This window comes from Gobius niger (genome assembly GCF_951799975.1).
Source record: "Gobius niger genome assembly, chromosome: 3".
Lineage (NCBI taxonomy): Eukaryota > Metazoa > Chordata > Actinopteri > Gobiiformes > Gobiidae > Gobius > Gobius niger.
Genome location: NC_136854.1, coordinates 43541840 through 43558561, shown reverse-complemented (window position 1 = coordinate 43558561; position 16722 = coordinate 43541840). Strand labels below are relative to the sequence as shown.

The 16722-nt window shown below is 38.7% G+C and overlaps 1 protein-coding gene across 1 annotated transcript in view; it reads right to left on the bottom strand.

The window, feature by feature from the left end:
- The window catches only part of LOC306961114 (uncharacterized protein), a gene marked incomplete at its 5' end in the record, with an annotated part of 39174 nt that overhangs the window by 605 nt on the left and 21847 nt on the right, over positions 1-16722 (bottom strand). Inside the window, 2 exons of the mRNA XM_079553730.1 lie at positions 629-799; positions 2467-2626. Of these exons, the coding sequence (XP_079409856.1) occupies positions 669-799; positions 2467-2626 (291 nt within the window). The 3' untranslated portion in view covers positions 629-668. The remainder of the gene's footprint in view (positions 1-628; positions 800-2466; positions 2627-16722) is intronic.

Sequence of the window (16722 nt, the reverse complement as noted above, 5' to 3'; positions counted from 1 at the left end):
CCATTTTTTTGTCACTTTTTTGTCATTTTTTTGTCACTTTTTCGTCCGTTTTTTCTCAATTTTTTGCTTCTTTTGGTCCATTTTTTGTCAAATTATTCGCATTTTTTTTGTCAAATTCTTATCACTTTTTCGTGCATATTTTCTCAAATTTTCGTCCATTTTTGTCAAATTTTTCTCAATTTTTTTGATTCTTTTTGTCAATTTTTTGTCACTTTTTCGTCCATTTTTTCTCAATTTTTTGTCAAATTTTTGTCAATTTTTTCTCAATTTTCGTCCGTTTTTTCTCAATTTTTTTGATTCTTTTGGTCCATTTTTTTGTCACTTTTTTGTCACTTTTTCGTCCGTTTTTTCTCAATTTTTTTGATTCTTTTGGTCCATTTTTTGTCACCTTTTTGTCAAATTATTCGCAATTTTTTTGTCAAATTCTTATCACTTTTTTGTCCATTTTTTGTCAAATTTTTCTCACTTTTTTGTAAATTTTTTGTCACTTTTTCGTACATTTTTTCTCACTTTTTTCACATTTCATCCTTGTCTCAGTTCTGTCGCTATTTTCACACCATTTTTCTGGGAGCTTTTGGATTGGGGTAAAGCTGGAGAAAATGTGCTCGGTTCAGGCGGGAGTTGAGACACGTTCTTTAACGAACAGTAACCGGATCCAAACCGGGGCTTTAGTCTTGTGGCTTGGCTCGGCGTCTCCGGCCTCCCTCTCGATCCATCGCCATCTGCAGCCACCTCTTCATGTACTTCTCCACCTCACAGGCCGAAGCCGTCGGGGCCATCGGGTTTTTCCACACGGCGGCTGCGGAAACACAACAACAGAGAACAAACAAGAAAGAATCAGACACGGGTGAGCCTGAACCGAGCACAGTTTGGCTTTACCCAAATCTAAAAGCAACGAAAACCAGAATGAAAATGTGAGAAAAGAGCGAAATAAACATGGCAAAAAACAAGACAACAAAACAACAAAAAAACTATTAAAACGCAAAAAAAAAAAAGCCATAAAAATGAATAAACACACTCCAAAAACGCTTCCAAAATGTGACCGAACCAGGGCAAAACAAGGAGTCTGCTCCCGGGTGCTTTTTGCGTTTGTGAGCACCTTTGAAGATCTGTGGCTCCGTAATGGAATCATGTACAGGGCTATAATTTGGTCTGTGCCGTGTCTACTAAACATATTTCCAGGAACAATCATCAGAAATGTTCTATATTGTACGGTTTTGGATTTATAGGCTGCTAAAAACGGCCATTTTTGAATTTCGGATTTTTTTCACCAGAATGTCAGGGGCTCTAGAAAAGAAGTGCATCGAGGGATCATCTTCATATTCGAGGTTTTAGTTTATTAGGAGATGACTTTGCCGTAGGAGAAGCAGGATGTCGATCGGATAAAGGGTCTTTGAGTTGTAGCTTCACAAAGATGGGTCCTACACAGAAAAACTGAAAAATGGCCCTCTAGTCTATGCAGCAATTAACCATCCATCCATCCATCCATCCATTTTCTTTTACTTGTCGTTGCCGGGTCGTGGGGGCAGCTGTTGGAGCTACCCAAATCACATTGCACCATCCCCTTATAGCTCCTCCTGCAGGTGGTGGGTCCACGGAAGGACGGCCTCATGGTTCTAACCAGGCCTGGTGGTCTCTCATAAGGGGCTTCCGAACCGATCTTTGTCTGACCCGTCACCTATAGGACCTGTTTGCCATGAGAGTCCCTACAGGGGCACGAAGCCCCCGACAACAGAGCCCTGAGGATCATTCGAGTGCTCAAACCCCACCACCACATTAAGGTGGCGGTTCCAGGAGGGGAGCAATTAACCACGTGGTCAAATACTGAGGCACTTCAAGATAGAAGCCAAATCAGTCAGTCTGTGGCCAGAAAATGTTCATCTATCTCAAGTGGCTTCATGGTTAAAAAATATTTTGAATGCTTTTTGCAAAAAAAAAAGTGCATTTCTAACCATCTATTCATTGTTAAAATAAAAAAAGACAAGGTTTATAATGACAGAAATGCATATTCAACAACTGCAGTGGATTGTGGTTGTTTTATGACCAGGGCGTTTTGTGACTGCGCCGTATCTGGTGCAAATCATTCGTATTTTTACTTTACTCTTTACTGTCTGAAAGGCGCTACATAAATAAACGTTACTTACCACATACAAAAGCAAATAAGCAACAGTGTTATTTACGTATTCTTTTATTTAAATATCAGATTTGAGGCCCTAAAACTTGAACACAGGCCATTTCAAGTAGTAAATGTGCTGGAAATTAGGTGTAACATGCCTTTTGTTACTATTTTCCAGCTTGTCTTGATATAAATGACTTCAGGTATCGAGGAGATTTGTGGACATAGATGGTGAGTGTGGGAGGGTCAGACTCTCTGGTGATGAAGGTCAGACTCACCGGTGATGATGAGGGTCAGACTCACCGATGATGAAGGTCAGACTCACCGGTGATGATGAAGGTCAGACTCACCGATGATGACGTCTTTGAGCTGCAGCGAGGCGAAGGGGCTTTTCCCGTTGATTCCCCTCCAGTTGGTCCTCGTGGCCAGAGAGTGAGACACGACTCTCTTCATGATCCTGAACACCGTGTCCCGGACGTCAGTGCCTCCGATCAGACTCAGGTGGTGGATCTGCAAAACAAACCAGCACTTTTTATTCTGCTGTCAGCTTCAGAGTGAAGAGCTGCAATAACCGTGGATCAGGCCAAGTTTAGATTAAAAAAAAGACAAAAATCCAGCAAAAAGTGACAAAAATCCAGCAAAAAAAAGACAAAAATCCAGCAAAAAAAAGACAAAAATCCATCAAAAAAGTGACAAAAATCCAGCAAAAAAAAGACAAAAATCCATTAAAAAAAAGGACAAAAATCCAGCAAAAAAAGACAAAAATCCAGCAAAAAAAGACAAAAATCCATCAAAAAAGTGACAAAAATCCAGCAAAAAAAGACAAAAATCCATCAAAAAAAGACAAAAATCCATCAAAAAAGTGACAAAAATCCAGCAAAAAAAGACAAAAATCCAGCAAAAAAAGACAAAAATCCATCAAAAAAGTGACAAAAATTCATCAAAAAAAAGACAAAAATCCATCAAAAAAAGACAAAAATCCATCAAAAAAGTGACAAAAATCCATCAAAAAAAGACAAAAATCCAGCAAAAAAAGACAAAAATCCATCAAAAAAAGACAAAAATCCATCAAAAAAGTGACAAAAATCCAGCAAAAAAAGACAAAAATCCATCAAAAAAGTGACAAAAATCCAGCAAAAAAAGACAAAAATCCAGCAAAAAAAGACAAAAATCCATCAAAAAAGTGACAAAAATCCATCAAAAAAAAGACAAAAATCCAGCAAAAAAAGACAAAAATCCAGCAAAAAAGTGACAAAAATCCATCAAAAAAGTGACAAAAATCCATCAAAAAAGTGACAAAAATCCATCAAAAAAGTGACAAAAATCCATCAAAAAAAGACAAAAATCCATCAAAAAAGTGACAAAAATCCATCAAAAAAGTGACAAAAATCCATCAAAAAAAGACAAAAATCCATCAAAAAAGTGACAAAAATCCATCAAAAAAGTGACAAAAATCCATCAAAAAAGTGACAAAAATCCATCAAAAAAGTGACAAAAATCCATCAAAAAAAGACAAAAATCCATCAAAAAAGTGACAAAAATCCAGCAAAAAAGTGACAAAAAAGTGACAAAAATCCATAAAAAAAAGACAAAAATTCAAAAAAAAAGACAAAAATCCATCAAAAAAAGACAAAAATCCATCAAAAAAGTGACAAAAATCCAGCAAAAAAAAGACAAAAATCCATCAAAAAAAGACAAAAATCCATCAAAAAAGTGACAAAAATCCATCAAAAAAAGACAAAAATCCATCAAAAAAGTGACAAAAATCCAGCAAAAAAGTGACAAAAAAGTGACAAAAATCCATAAAAAAAAGACAAAAATTCATAAAAAAAGACAAAAATCCATCAAAAAAGTGACAAAAATCCATAAAAAAAAGACAAAAATCCATAAACAAAAGACAAAAATCCAGCAAAAAGTGACAAAAATCCATAAAAAAAAGACAAAAATCCAGCAAAAAGTGACAAAAATCCATAAAGAGCTGCAATAACCATGGATCAGGCCAAGTTTAGAGACGTATAAGAAAACCTATGAGAGAAGATGATATTAGATAAGACTTTATTGATCTCACAATAGAGTCACTTGTTGCAGCAGCTCTTCAGGACACAAGGGGGCGCAAAGAGTCAGAAAATGTGCAATCAAAGAAGAACGAGGTAAAGAAGGTGCAAACACATCATTATAATACATTAAACGCAGTGGTTCTCAACCTTTTGGAGCCGCGACCCCCTTTATAACAGTTCATTAGGATTGTGACCCCCGCCTGGGTCAGACCATGGGAAGGATAGGGGGGGAGGATATTTTTCCTCACGTCAACAGATTTTTTTTCCCAACTCATTTTTGTAACTTTTTTCGTAAACTTTTTGTCACTTTTTTGTCAATTTCTTGTGACATTTTTGCCACTTTTTCACACATTTTTTGTCATTTTTTTGCCAATGTTTTCTCACTTTTTTGTTATATTTTTGTCATTTTTTCGTCCATTTTTTGTCACATTTTTTGTCACATTTTTTGTCACATTTTTTCTTCAGTTTATCAATTTTTGGTCAATTTCTTGTGACATTTTTGCCACTTTTTCACAAATTTTTCGTCACTTTTTTGTCACATTTTTGTCATTTTTTCGTTCATTTTTGCTTCAGTTTCTCAATTTTTTGTCACTTTTTTTGTCAATTTTTGCCTCTTTTTCAAAAAAATTTCGTCATTTTTTTGCCAATGTTTTCTCACTTTTTTGTGACATTTTTGTCATTTTTTCGTCCATTTTTTGTCACATTTTTTTTTTAATTTTTCCGTCAATTTTTTATCAAATTTTGTCACATTTCCATCATTGTTTTCGTCTCAGTTTTCTTACTATTTTCACAGCTTTTTTTCCAGAAGCTTTTGGATTGGGGTAAAGCCAAACTGGAGAAAATGTGCTCGGTTCAGGCGGGAGTTAAGGGGTTAAACCTGTATAATTCTAAAAAAAACAAAGACAAAACAATGGCTAAAATAAAATGAATCAAATTTAGAATAAATAATGGCACCCTGGTATAATATAATAGTATAATAGTAACACCATCATAATAATATTAAAATATACATTTTCATCTATATGCTTTGGCGACCCCCCCAAATTTGTCTCGCGACCCCCAGGTTGAGAACCCCTGCATTAAAGGTATCTTATGTTGATTGAATAACTTATATAAACCTAAATACAGAGGCGTGCAGTACTCAGATACATTGAGTAACTTTTTGAAGTACTTTTGGAAGTACTTTTTACATCTACTTGAGTAATATTGAAATTGAGTATCTGTAAGAACAGTAACTCGTGTCACTGTAAGTAAATCTTTAAGGGAAAATTCTTAATTTAGATGCATAAAAAGATGTATTTTGTGTGTAGTTACATCACAATAATTTAACTTCTCAACCTTTTTCACTCAAACTCAGTACTTTTTTACTTATTTCAAAGCAAAATCACTTAGTAGTAGTTAAGTAGAATTAACCTCTTACCCTTCACCTTAACCGAGTGCATTTTCTCCAGTTTGGCTTTACTCAAATCTAAAAGCTTCTTTAACAAAGTCAAAGTCAAAACAGCAACAAAAAACAAGGATAAAAATACAACAAAAAAGTGACGGCGAGGAAAGAAAGTGATGAAGAAAAACACGACAAAAAATGCTATAAAAATGTGACGTAAACTATTGAGAGATGTTTTTTTTTTATTGCTCTGAATTTGGGGGTCGGCGCTCATGTATACTGCTCAAACAAACAAACAAATAAACTAAACTAAACGCGGCGACAACACAACAAAAACGTTGTGATCAGTTTTGTAGGTCTGGCCTATAGATGCTGTAAACTCCATTAAAGAGGGGGTGTTCTGCTTTTCCCAGTCACATAGCACCAGTCTATATATCACTACAATGATGACAAACCTTCTGTTGGTCTGTAAATGCAGTAAATTAGAATAACTGCCTTGTATAAAATGTCTCTCTCAAAATGGCTGCAGTGAATGTCTTGAAATAGGCCTCTGTCTCTTTAAGAACCTCTGAGCCTTTAGACACGCCCCCTCCACACGACAAAAAATGACGGAAAAAATGACAGAAAAAAATGACAGAAAAAATGACCAAAAAAATGATAGAAAAAATGACAAAAAAAATGACAAAAAATTGACAAAAAATCACAAAAAAAATCACAAAAAAAATCACACAAAAAATCACAAAAAAGACCAAAAAAGTGACAAAAAATGTACAAAAAAATGACAAAAAAAGACAAAAGAAATGACTAAAAAATGACAAAAAAAGACAAAAAAAGTGACTAAAAAATGACAAAAATGTGACAAAAAACAAGATTTTAAAAAAAAAGACAGTGAGTTGAAAAAAAAAAGAGTTGAATGGCTGTAGTGAATGTCTTGAAATAGGCCTCTGTCTCTTTAAGAACCTCTGAGCCTTTAGACACGCCCCCTCCACACGCTGTCTGTGGCATCAGTGGGGAGGGGGTTCTGCTGAGGAGCAGTGGTTGGTTACTCGGCTGGTGACCAAAGCTCGGAGGCGTCTCCAGGAGGTGGGGGCGTTCCTAGGAGGACTCAGGCAAACCTATCCCTAAAATGGCCGCCATCAGAGTTTTTACAGATTACTCAGAAATACGTGAATGTGCCAAGGCAACACTTCAGCCATGTTTTTAATGAGGGAGTGACAGAATAACATGATGGAAAGCTTGAAAAAGTCCATTTTGCAGAATACCCCCCCCTTTAAGAGGTTCATATTTGGGCCTGGTTTGGCGTTGAGAGCGCTGGGATGTCAGGCCGCGACACAAATACAACTTAGACTTGGAAAATATGTGAAAAATGGTGTTGAATAAGCTTTAAATAAGCCAAAAAATGTTTAAATTATGATCAAAACAACCCGATAACATTCATGTTAAGAGATTTAAGCAGTGACTCTACTTTTTCTCTACATATTTAATTTAAAGAGAATAGACCTGAGTCTTCAGTGCCGACAGAGGAGACCGTAAACTTTATGCCAGTGTTTGTTTGTTTGCTCGTGTGGATAGAAATTAACCATAGACTGAAACAAAAACATATACAACGCTCTAACTTAACCTTTTAACCCTCGCCTGAACTGAGCACATTTTCTCCTGTTTGGCTTTACCCAAATCTAAAAGCTTCAACAACAAAAAAAGCCACAAAAAGTGACAAAAAAAAGGCAATAAAAACACAAAAAAATTGCTCTCCAGTCGATAAGCTTTTACATTTGGGTATTTATTAACAAATAAAACAAATAAAGCTTTAATAATTGTATGTTGATTGATTTTTTCTAGTTTGTGAATATTAGTTGACGAAGGACAGTCAGTTTTTGCCGTTTGGAAGGTCACAAAACAACTGTATATTATGTATCGTTTATCATTTGGCTCATTTTATGAAATTTTAAATGTTTTCCGTTGTTGTTTGTTTCTTTAATTGCTCAAAGGTGAAAAGTTCTGTATGAGCTTTAGGCCTGAATAAAACAACTTTGTGATCCTGTGTTTTGCTATAGGGAAAAATACGGCTATTGATCGGTAAATGACTGTAGAGGAAAGAAGCACAGAGAGGTCAGAGATTCTAGGAACAAAACTCTTTATTAGAAAACAAACAGAAGAAATATATTTACATGCATTAAAACAAACAAACAGGTCACACAGTATTATTTATACTCAGATTGAACTGGAAGAAACTCTTATTTGAATAAAACATTAGTAAAACATAAGTGACAGCGTCAAAGACCAACTTGAATTATTTAAACTTCATTCAATTTCCTACTTCCTACTTTTGTAAACAAACCATGGCATCAAAGACAAAATGGCAACTTGATCTTAATGTCCTTCTGAAATAATAAAACTAATAATGAGGCACCTATAAATGGTCCAAACACGTCCTTATTTACGAGGAACGCTTCGAGCGCTGTTTCTTGCTCCAGTTTTAGGTTTTATTAAAAAAAAAAATTCAAATGATTTAAAACAGACGAAAGAGCAGAAGAAAACATCGTATCACTCACCGCGCCGCCATCTCCATTGTTTTGGTAGAGTGTGGTGACGGCCTCCGCGTCTTAGGCAGGGTTGCCAGGTATGGGCAGCCAAACCCGCCCAAAAATATCTGAAAACCGCGGAAAACCTGCGGACATACGGCGCGGCGAGAATTTTAAATATTGTTTACTAGTTAACAGAGCCCATGTGCTGCTGCGATGATGAGAAACCGCCCCTACTCCCCTCCCTTATTGAAAAAGCAGCTTACGGAGCCTTGGATTTGCCTTCGAAATAGTGATTTTGATCAATTCAACATTGATTACAGCAAGGCAAAAAACACTTTTTTTTTTAACCGCAGAATTGCTTTTAAAAACCGCCCAATTCCGCGGTATAACCGATGCGTGATTGGACCGATGTGGGTAAAATCGTGAAATGATAAAGGAGCTGTCCAGACGGTTCTTCTTTTGAACAGAAAGGAGGAGTGTCTGGCAGGCCAGGCAAAAATAAAAACGGCAGTTGTAGCGAGCGCTGGCTAGTGTTAGCATTAGCACGGTGCTAACATGAAGCATGTGTTAGCATTCTCCATTGTTTATGTATTTATGGGCTGTTGAACCACTTTGCTCCTCCCCATGTCTTTGTGTCTTTATTTAGTAGAAACTATATATTTGTTAAAGTAGTTTTTGAATAATTAGAGAAAGTTTAGATCTTTTTCCAAATTGTTTTCCCCCTTAACTGTTTTCAAACATGACCATACATGTCAGTATCGTCTACTGCGATACTGCCTTGCGCCTTAGAGAAAGTTCAGAAAAATCTAAACTTTCTCTAATTATTCAAAAACTACTTTAACAAATGCTGAATTATAAATATACTTTTCTACTAAATAAAGACACAAAGACATGGAGAGGAGCAAAGACGTTCAACAGCCCATAAATACAACGGAGAAAGCTAACATGATGCTTCATGTTGTAGCTAGCGCTAGCTACAACTGGCGTTTTTTCACTCTACCAACAATCTGCAGTGAGAAAATATCCATAAGGGCCCGATTTACACTTGACTTTATTTATATGTGATAACTAAGTTCATATTCCACCAGAAAATGGCTGAAAAACTGTGATTTTCCCCCTCGACGAAGCCACGCCCCCTTCTATGACGAGATGACGTCTGTACCTATCCCTCTGGCTGCTTCAAATATGACCATATATGGGCAAATCCAAAGATGCTGTCTGTATGCACTTCCTTCCTCACAGTGGGAGGAGTTCGGAGCGGGGACGTATTTCTACCGCAGCTTTTGGCTCTTAACTGTGTCCTTCTAAATGTTTGACAAAGTATTCCTTGCGTAAAAACGTCCTCGAGCAGTACACGCAGTGATAGTGTAGCTCAGTCCTGCAGGAGCGGCCACACCTGTGGATGGTGAACCCTGGAAAGACAGCGAGAGAGCACCGGTCAGACCCTCTCACACACACTCACGGCGCTGTGGATGGGCGGACGTTACCTTGGTGCCGCACGGATCTGTTGAAGTGCGTCTTCAGGTGGAACTTCACTCGGGATCGCTCCGTCGGCTGGAAGTGATCCGGGCCGCAGAACGGACAGTGGAAATGTGCGCAGCAGTCAGTGCAGCGCGTCAGCTCCGGCAGGGAATCGCCCATTTGTATCGTGATGTCCATCTGGAAAGACCAATTGTGATCTATTCAGGGTGAATTACGAGTCAATGTATAATACTAACTCCAATCCAAAAAAAATAAAAAATCTTCCATTCTTTTATGTTCTCAGTTATGTAGGACCAATGGGCAAGGATCACACTTGACATTGCTGCGATACCGCCCCCTAGTGGCCACAGTCAACTCCAGAAAGAACTCTTTAATATGTATTCTTATGAGAGCTTCACATCTCCCTGATTAAACGCCTGATTCCAAAGAACAATGGGCCTCATTCACGAACATTCACAGCACGCTCTTATGCACACATTTGTTCTTAAAGGAATAGGCCAGCGTTTTTACATACTGAGATATGTTCTTACCTAACCTTAGTCGAGTTAATATATCCCCGTCTGGTCTTTGTCCGTGCGCTCACACATACGCAGCCTCTCCCACATGTCATATAGCTCCAAAAAAGCTCACGATAGAAGCTACCAAGCTCTTCCACGTGTTCCCTATTTAAATAAAGTTACGTGAAGTGTTTTCATGCGAAGTATATTTACACAGAAATGTAACGTGTCGATTTTATAAGCAGATAAAAAGGGGAACTATATTGTGAGGCGTAATGATACGAGGAGTAAAACGTCCGCGCAGTAACTCCTAAAGGTTATTGACGGAAGTGAGCGGGGAAGTCTTTAGGAGTTACTACGCGGACGCTGTGCTCCTCGTATCATTACGCCTCACAATATAGTCCCCCTTTTTATCTGCTTATAAAATCGACATGCTACATTTCTGTGTAAATATACTTGGCATGAAAACACTTCACGTAACTTTATTTAAATAGGGAACACGTGGAAGAGCTTGGTAGCTTCTATCGTGAGCTTTTTTGGAGCTATATGACATGTGGGAGAGGCTGCGTATGTGTGAGCGCACGGACAAAGACCAGACGGGGATATATTAACTCGACTAAGGTTAGGTAAGAACATATCTCAGTATGTAAAAACGGTGGCCTGTTCCTTTAAAGGGGCTAGATACAAGTTAGCCATTTTATACTATGAAGATAAAAAGGAAGAAAAAAGTCCGCACAACTAAGTGGCTCCCAGAAAAAATATTTACTACTTACACCACATGTAACGTTTCGGGCTTACGCCGTAAGCCCGAAACGTTACATTTGTTAAAGGTCCTATATCCTGCAAAATTGACTTTTTGGAGCTTTTAGCCATGTTGTTATGCTATTTCCTTATCAAAAACACCCCCAGAGTGGTTTGTGGCTTCATTCACGCAGCTCTCAGTAATCCTCCTGAATCCTGCTCTCTGAGGCTCCGCCCTCCTGCTCTCTGAGGCTCCGCCCTCTCCTGGTGAACGACTGAGTGTTCAGTTGTGTCGTAACAGCGGAACGGAAGTGCTCGACGTCTGTAATGTAATGTCTTAATTCTATGCTTACAGCGTGATTTTAATTTGTAAAACAGCTTTTTTTCATTATTTCTGCAGTAAGAGAGAAACAAAGAGAAAAATAAATAAATAAATAAATAAAAAGGATGTGCCCGAGGTGCTTCCAGGTCAGCTGAGGCCAAAACAAACACATCCCTGAGCGTCTGAACAGATCAGTCATGTTTGCGCTGCAGCTGAAGATGGAGCTCGTTATAACTGGACACACCTGTTCTTTATTCTTACCTAACGATCATGTCACGGAGAAAAAGAAGCGCGTTTGGCTACGATGACTGAAGAGGCCGCTCGTCCGAAGTTTTTTTCTCCGGGATTCGGCGACTTTCACCAAAATAGTGTTTTTCTGTGACTGTCTCTGATGGATGTTTGGTGTTTGGCTTCACCAGAATCAAAGTGGATTAACTTTTATAACCACCGCGAGTCCCATAATGTAAACAGCGATGGACCAGAGCGGTGAGTTTATCAAAACGCGTGTTAGAGTGTGTGTTAGCATATTAGCATGTGTGTTAGCATATTAGCTTGTGTGTTACCATATTAGCATGTGTGTTAGCATATAAGCATGTGTGTGTTAGCATATTAGCTTGTGTGTTAGCATATTAGCATGTGTGTTAGCATATTAGCTTGTGTGTTAGCATATTAGCTTGTGTGTTACCATATTAGCATGTGTGTTAGCATATTAGCATGTGTGTTAGCATATTAGCTTGTGTGTTAGCATATTAGCTTGTGTGTTACCATATTAGCATGTGTGTTAGCATATTAGCATGTGTGTGTTAGCATATTAGCTTGTGTGTTAGCATATTAGCATGTGTGTTAGCATATTAGCTTGTGTGTTAGCATATTAGCTTGTGTGCTACCATATTAGCATGTGTGTTAGCATATTAGCATGTGTGTGTTAGCATATAAGCTTGTGTGTTAGCATATTAGCATGTGTGTTAGCATATTAGCATGTGTGTTAGCATATTAGCATGTGTGTGTTAGCATATTAGCTTGTGTGTTAGCATATTAGCATGTGTGTTAGCATATTAGCTTGTGTGTTAGCATATTAGCTTGTGTGCTACCATATTAGCATGTGTGTTAGCATATTAGCATGTGTGTGTTAGCATATAAGCTTGTGTGTTAGCATATTAGCATGTGTGTTAGCATATTAGCTTGTGTGTTAGCATATTAGCTTGTGTGTTACCATATTAGCATGTGTGTTAGCATATTAGCATGTGTGTGTTAGCATATTAGCTTGTGTGTTAGCATATTAGCATGTGTGTTAGCATTTTAGCTTGTGTGTTAGCATATTAGCTTGTGTGCTACCATATTAGCATGTGTGTTAGCATATTAGCATGTGTGTGTTAGCATATAAGCTTGTGTGTTAGCATATTAGCATGTGTGTTAGCATATTAGCTTGTGTGTTAGCATATTAGCTTGTGTGTTACCATATTAGCACGGTTAGCATATTAGCATGTGTGTGTTAGCATATTAGCATGTGTGTTAGCATATTAGCTTGTGTGTTAGCATATTAGCTTGTGTGTTAGCATATTAGCATGTGTGTGTTAGCATATTAGCTTGTGTGTTAGCATATTAGCTTGTGTGTTAGCATATTAGCTTGTGTGTTAGCATATTAGCATGTGCGTGTTAGCATATTAGCTTGTGTGTTAGCATATTAGCATGTGTGTTAGCATATTAGCTTGTGTGTTAGCATATTAGCATGTGTGTTAGCCATTTATGAAGCTGTGTTGCAGATGTCAACTCCTTATAACTGCATCGTGAAGCAATTTCACTTATTGTTGTTTATTTATATTACGGTAAAGTATGAGCGGAGAGAGAGGGGGCGGAGTTAACTGAATCGAAGCGTTGTGTCTTCTGGGTTCGAAAAATACCTCCAGAAAACACTTATATTTATCACAAAAATGAGTGCTCCATAGTGGTAGAGGTACAATATATCATATACATGCCTATACTTAACTTTGGAATGGCTAGAGTAGCAGATACAGATCCTTTAATGTTAAATAAATGGTGCAGTCCTACCACGAGTGTACTGTGTGAGTGAATTCACAGTCTGACGTCACTCACTTCCTGATCCAGCCGGTGCGTCAGGGCGTTTCCCGCTCCTCCGAAGGTCAGCTCGGTTTTGTGGTACCGGCCCCATAACGCAGACCCCTGGTGCTCCTCGCGCGGGGACGGTGAACGCCTCGCTGTCGTGGCCCCGCCCTCAGGTGCCGCGTCCTGCGTCAGATGGAAGGTTTGGGGCGGAGGTTTCGGGTATAATTCTACCAGTAAGGTTAGGAGAATCAAAAAAAATTGCTGAAATGTTAGGCCATTTTTTTTTTATGTCTTTAATCCTGCCCAAACGTGTCGCTCATATATTGTTCAATCTCATCTCTTGAGATCAATTTGAGCTTCTTGTTTCATTCTGTGATCATTTGTTTCGGAGTTTCTTCTCCTAATGGTCCTTTAGGAACAAGAAAGAAGCTGAAAAGAGACGAGACATCTCTGAGACAAAGGAGGCTGAGTTGAAACATTTGAGCAATAAAATGAGATCTCAGGCCCCTGATCTCAGTGATGTCTCGAATGTTTTGAAAGACAATTAAATGAGAAAAACATGAGATGAATCTGAGACTTTTACGAGCCTTAATAGAGATCTGATTGTGTCCGATGTCTCTTCCACGTCTTGATTATTTCTCTTAAATGTCTATGATATCTGAGCCGTATTTGAGAAAATGCAAGAACAAATGAAGATGTGATTTAAAGAGTAATTATCTTTATTAATTACAAGATTACCAGAAAAGACAAATCTCCATAATGTAAAGTTGAACACGTATATTTGGGTAACACCTTTAGTACAGTATAATGGTGTGTTAGTGCACCATTAGTATTTGGGTTACAATACAAATACAAATATACAAAAAGCAAAAAAGACAAAAAAGAAAAAGAAAAAAAAGAATCCAGTGCCGTTTACATCCAGAGATCTGTTTATAACGGTGTGAAAGCTCGGATTATGGAACTGGAATAATCTCCGTGTGAAACGATCTGGCCGAGTGACTGAAAATGAACTCTTCCAGGTTGTAAATAATAACCAGCACTGCAGATGCAATCACACTTGGGTTGGGAACAGGACCTGTATATACAGTACTTTACTGCCTCTGGTCCATGACAATGAAAAAGAAAGAAAGGGAGTGAGAAAACAGTCCACACACTGTCGGCTACAGCAGCGGCCGACTCCTTAGAACTCCTTAGAACTCCTTAGTCCTCCTTAGTCCTCCTTAGTCCTCCTTAGTCCTCCTTAGAACTCCTTAGTACTCCTTAGTCCTCCTTAGTCCTCCTTAGAACTCCTTAGTACTCCTTAGTCCTCCTTAGTCCTCCTTAGTCCTCCTTAGTCCTCCTTAGAACTCCTTTGTACTCCTTAGTCCTCCTTAGTCCTCCTTAGAACTCCTTAGTACTCCTTAGTCCTCCTTAGTCCTCCTTAGTCCTCCTTAGAACTCCTTTGTACTCCTTAGAACTCCTTAGTACTCCTTAGTCCTCCTTAGAACTCCTTTGTACTCCTTAGAACTCCTTAGTACTCCTTAGTCCTCCTTAGAACTCCTTAGTACTCCTTAGAACTCCTTAGAACTCCTTAGTACTCTTTAAACCTGCTCTGGCCCTACATTTGTTCACAAAGGCTTTCTTGAGCTTGGACTCCTCGATTTGGTCCCAGCCAGGCAGAGTAGAACATCTCAGGACATAATCTGTAAGACAAGTTGAATCTGGCATGAGTATTTTGACAGAAAGAGCACATAGACCACACACAACTGCACTGCAGGTTCATGTAACACCGTGAGACGTCCCTTTCAGGTCAAAGAAATGAAAATCAATCAGCAAATAAGTTTGCTGGGTCAGTCATGAACATAAATGTAAACAATAGTTTGAAGATGCTGTAAGTGATACTGGATAAAACTTAATTTCAGGTGTTAAACTTCTCAGGGTTTCTGCAGGGATGGACAAGTCAAATATATATATACTCCCTATTATAATGTTAATTACTTTCCAGAGGCAAAGATATAATTTAATGATTTACTATAATAAAAAAAATGTGCAAATAATTCAGCAAAATACGCAGTAACTGATCCGCCTATTCAATGACCAACTGATGAAAAGCCCTTTATCATCCAAGTGTGTGGTGCACAGGAGTGTTTATCCAAATGTGCAGGGAGGGTCTGGTGGTTTCCTTCCCAGGAAACTCTGAACAAAACAGGTGCGATTCTGGAGCATTTTAAAGGGGCTAGATGCAAGTTCGTCATTTTATGCTCACTACTGCCACCTCAGGTCTTATGCGTAACTGCAGCTTCTATATTAAAGGGGAGGGTATTCTGCAAAATCGACTTTATCAAGCTTTACATCATGTTATTCTGTCACTCCCTCATTAAAAACATGGCTGAAGTGTTGCCTTTGCACATTCACGTATTTCTGAGTAATCTGTAAAAACTCTGATGGCGGCCATTTTAGGGATAGGTTTGCCTGAGTCCTCCTAGGAACGCCCCCACCTCCTGGAGACGCCTCCGAGCTTTCGTCACCAGCCGAGTAACCAACCACTGCTCCTCAGCAGAACCCCCTCCCCACTGATGCCACAGACAGCGTGTGGAGGGGGCGTGTCTAAAGGCTCAGAGGTTCTTAAAGAGACAGAGGCCTATTTCAAGACATTCACTACAGCCATTTTGAGAGAGACATTTTATACAAGGCAGTTATTCTAATTTACTGCATTTACAGACCAACAGAAGGTTTGTCATCATTGTAGTGAGATATAGACTGGTGCTGTGGGACTGAAAAAAGCAGAATACCCCCTCTTTCAGCTTGTGAGGTGAGGGGAGCAGGGCTCACTACTGACGAAAAAAATTAAAGAAGGCTTAGCTTAGTGCAGCTTTAAATTGGGATTTTTACATTTTAGATATTTTTAGACTTTTTCAGACCCTGCGGAAACCCTGACTGACATAAATCAATCATTATTATTAATATTGAAAACACACAGATTTGACAAAACGTACTTAAGATTCCGTCGACTTTTTTCCGGTCAAGGAGCCGCTTTCCTTCCTTTCTCGAGGGGTTGTTGCCAGGGCGACCGAAGGGGACAGCATTCTGACACTCGTCGATCGTGAAGAAATGATCGAAAAGTGCGTGAAACAGACGCATGCACTGGGGCTGTGCGGCGTGATTCATGGCGGCGAGGCGGAACGATGAGATGAATAAGCCGCTCTCGGGAAAGAGCTCCTGCTGCCCCGACGGTGAGGACGGGCAGTCGCGCTGTCGCTCGCCCATGAGGTTGCAAAGAGTTTGAAGCTCTCGGACCTGACCTGGATCTGAAAGGGAGACAAACAATACAAGAGTGAGAAAACGCCAAGCTACTCTTTAAAATGGTGAAAGGCTTTAATGGAAAGTTAATTGTTGAACATGTTAAAAACATGACTACATGACCTTGCATAGGCTTCAACACAGATACAGTTTGTTATTCTTTTCACACAACACAAGTAATTCTACTTAATGAGGCACTGATTAGGTGCCTCTGCACATTACAGAAACTACACCAGTTCACAGTATACACGCCTT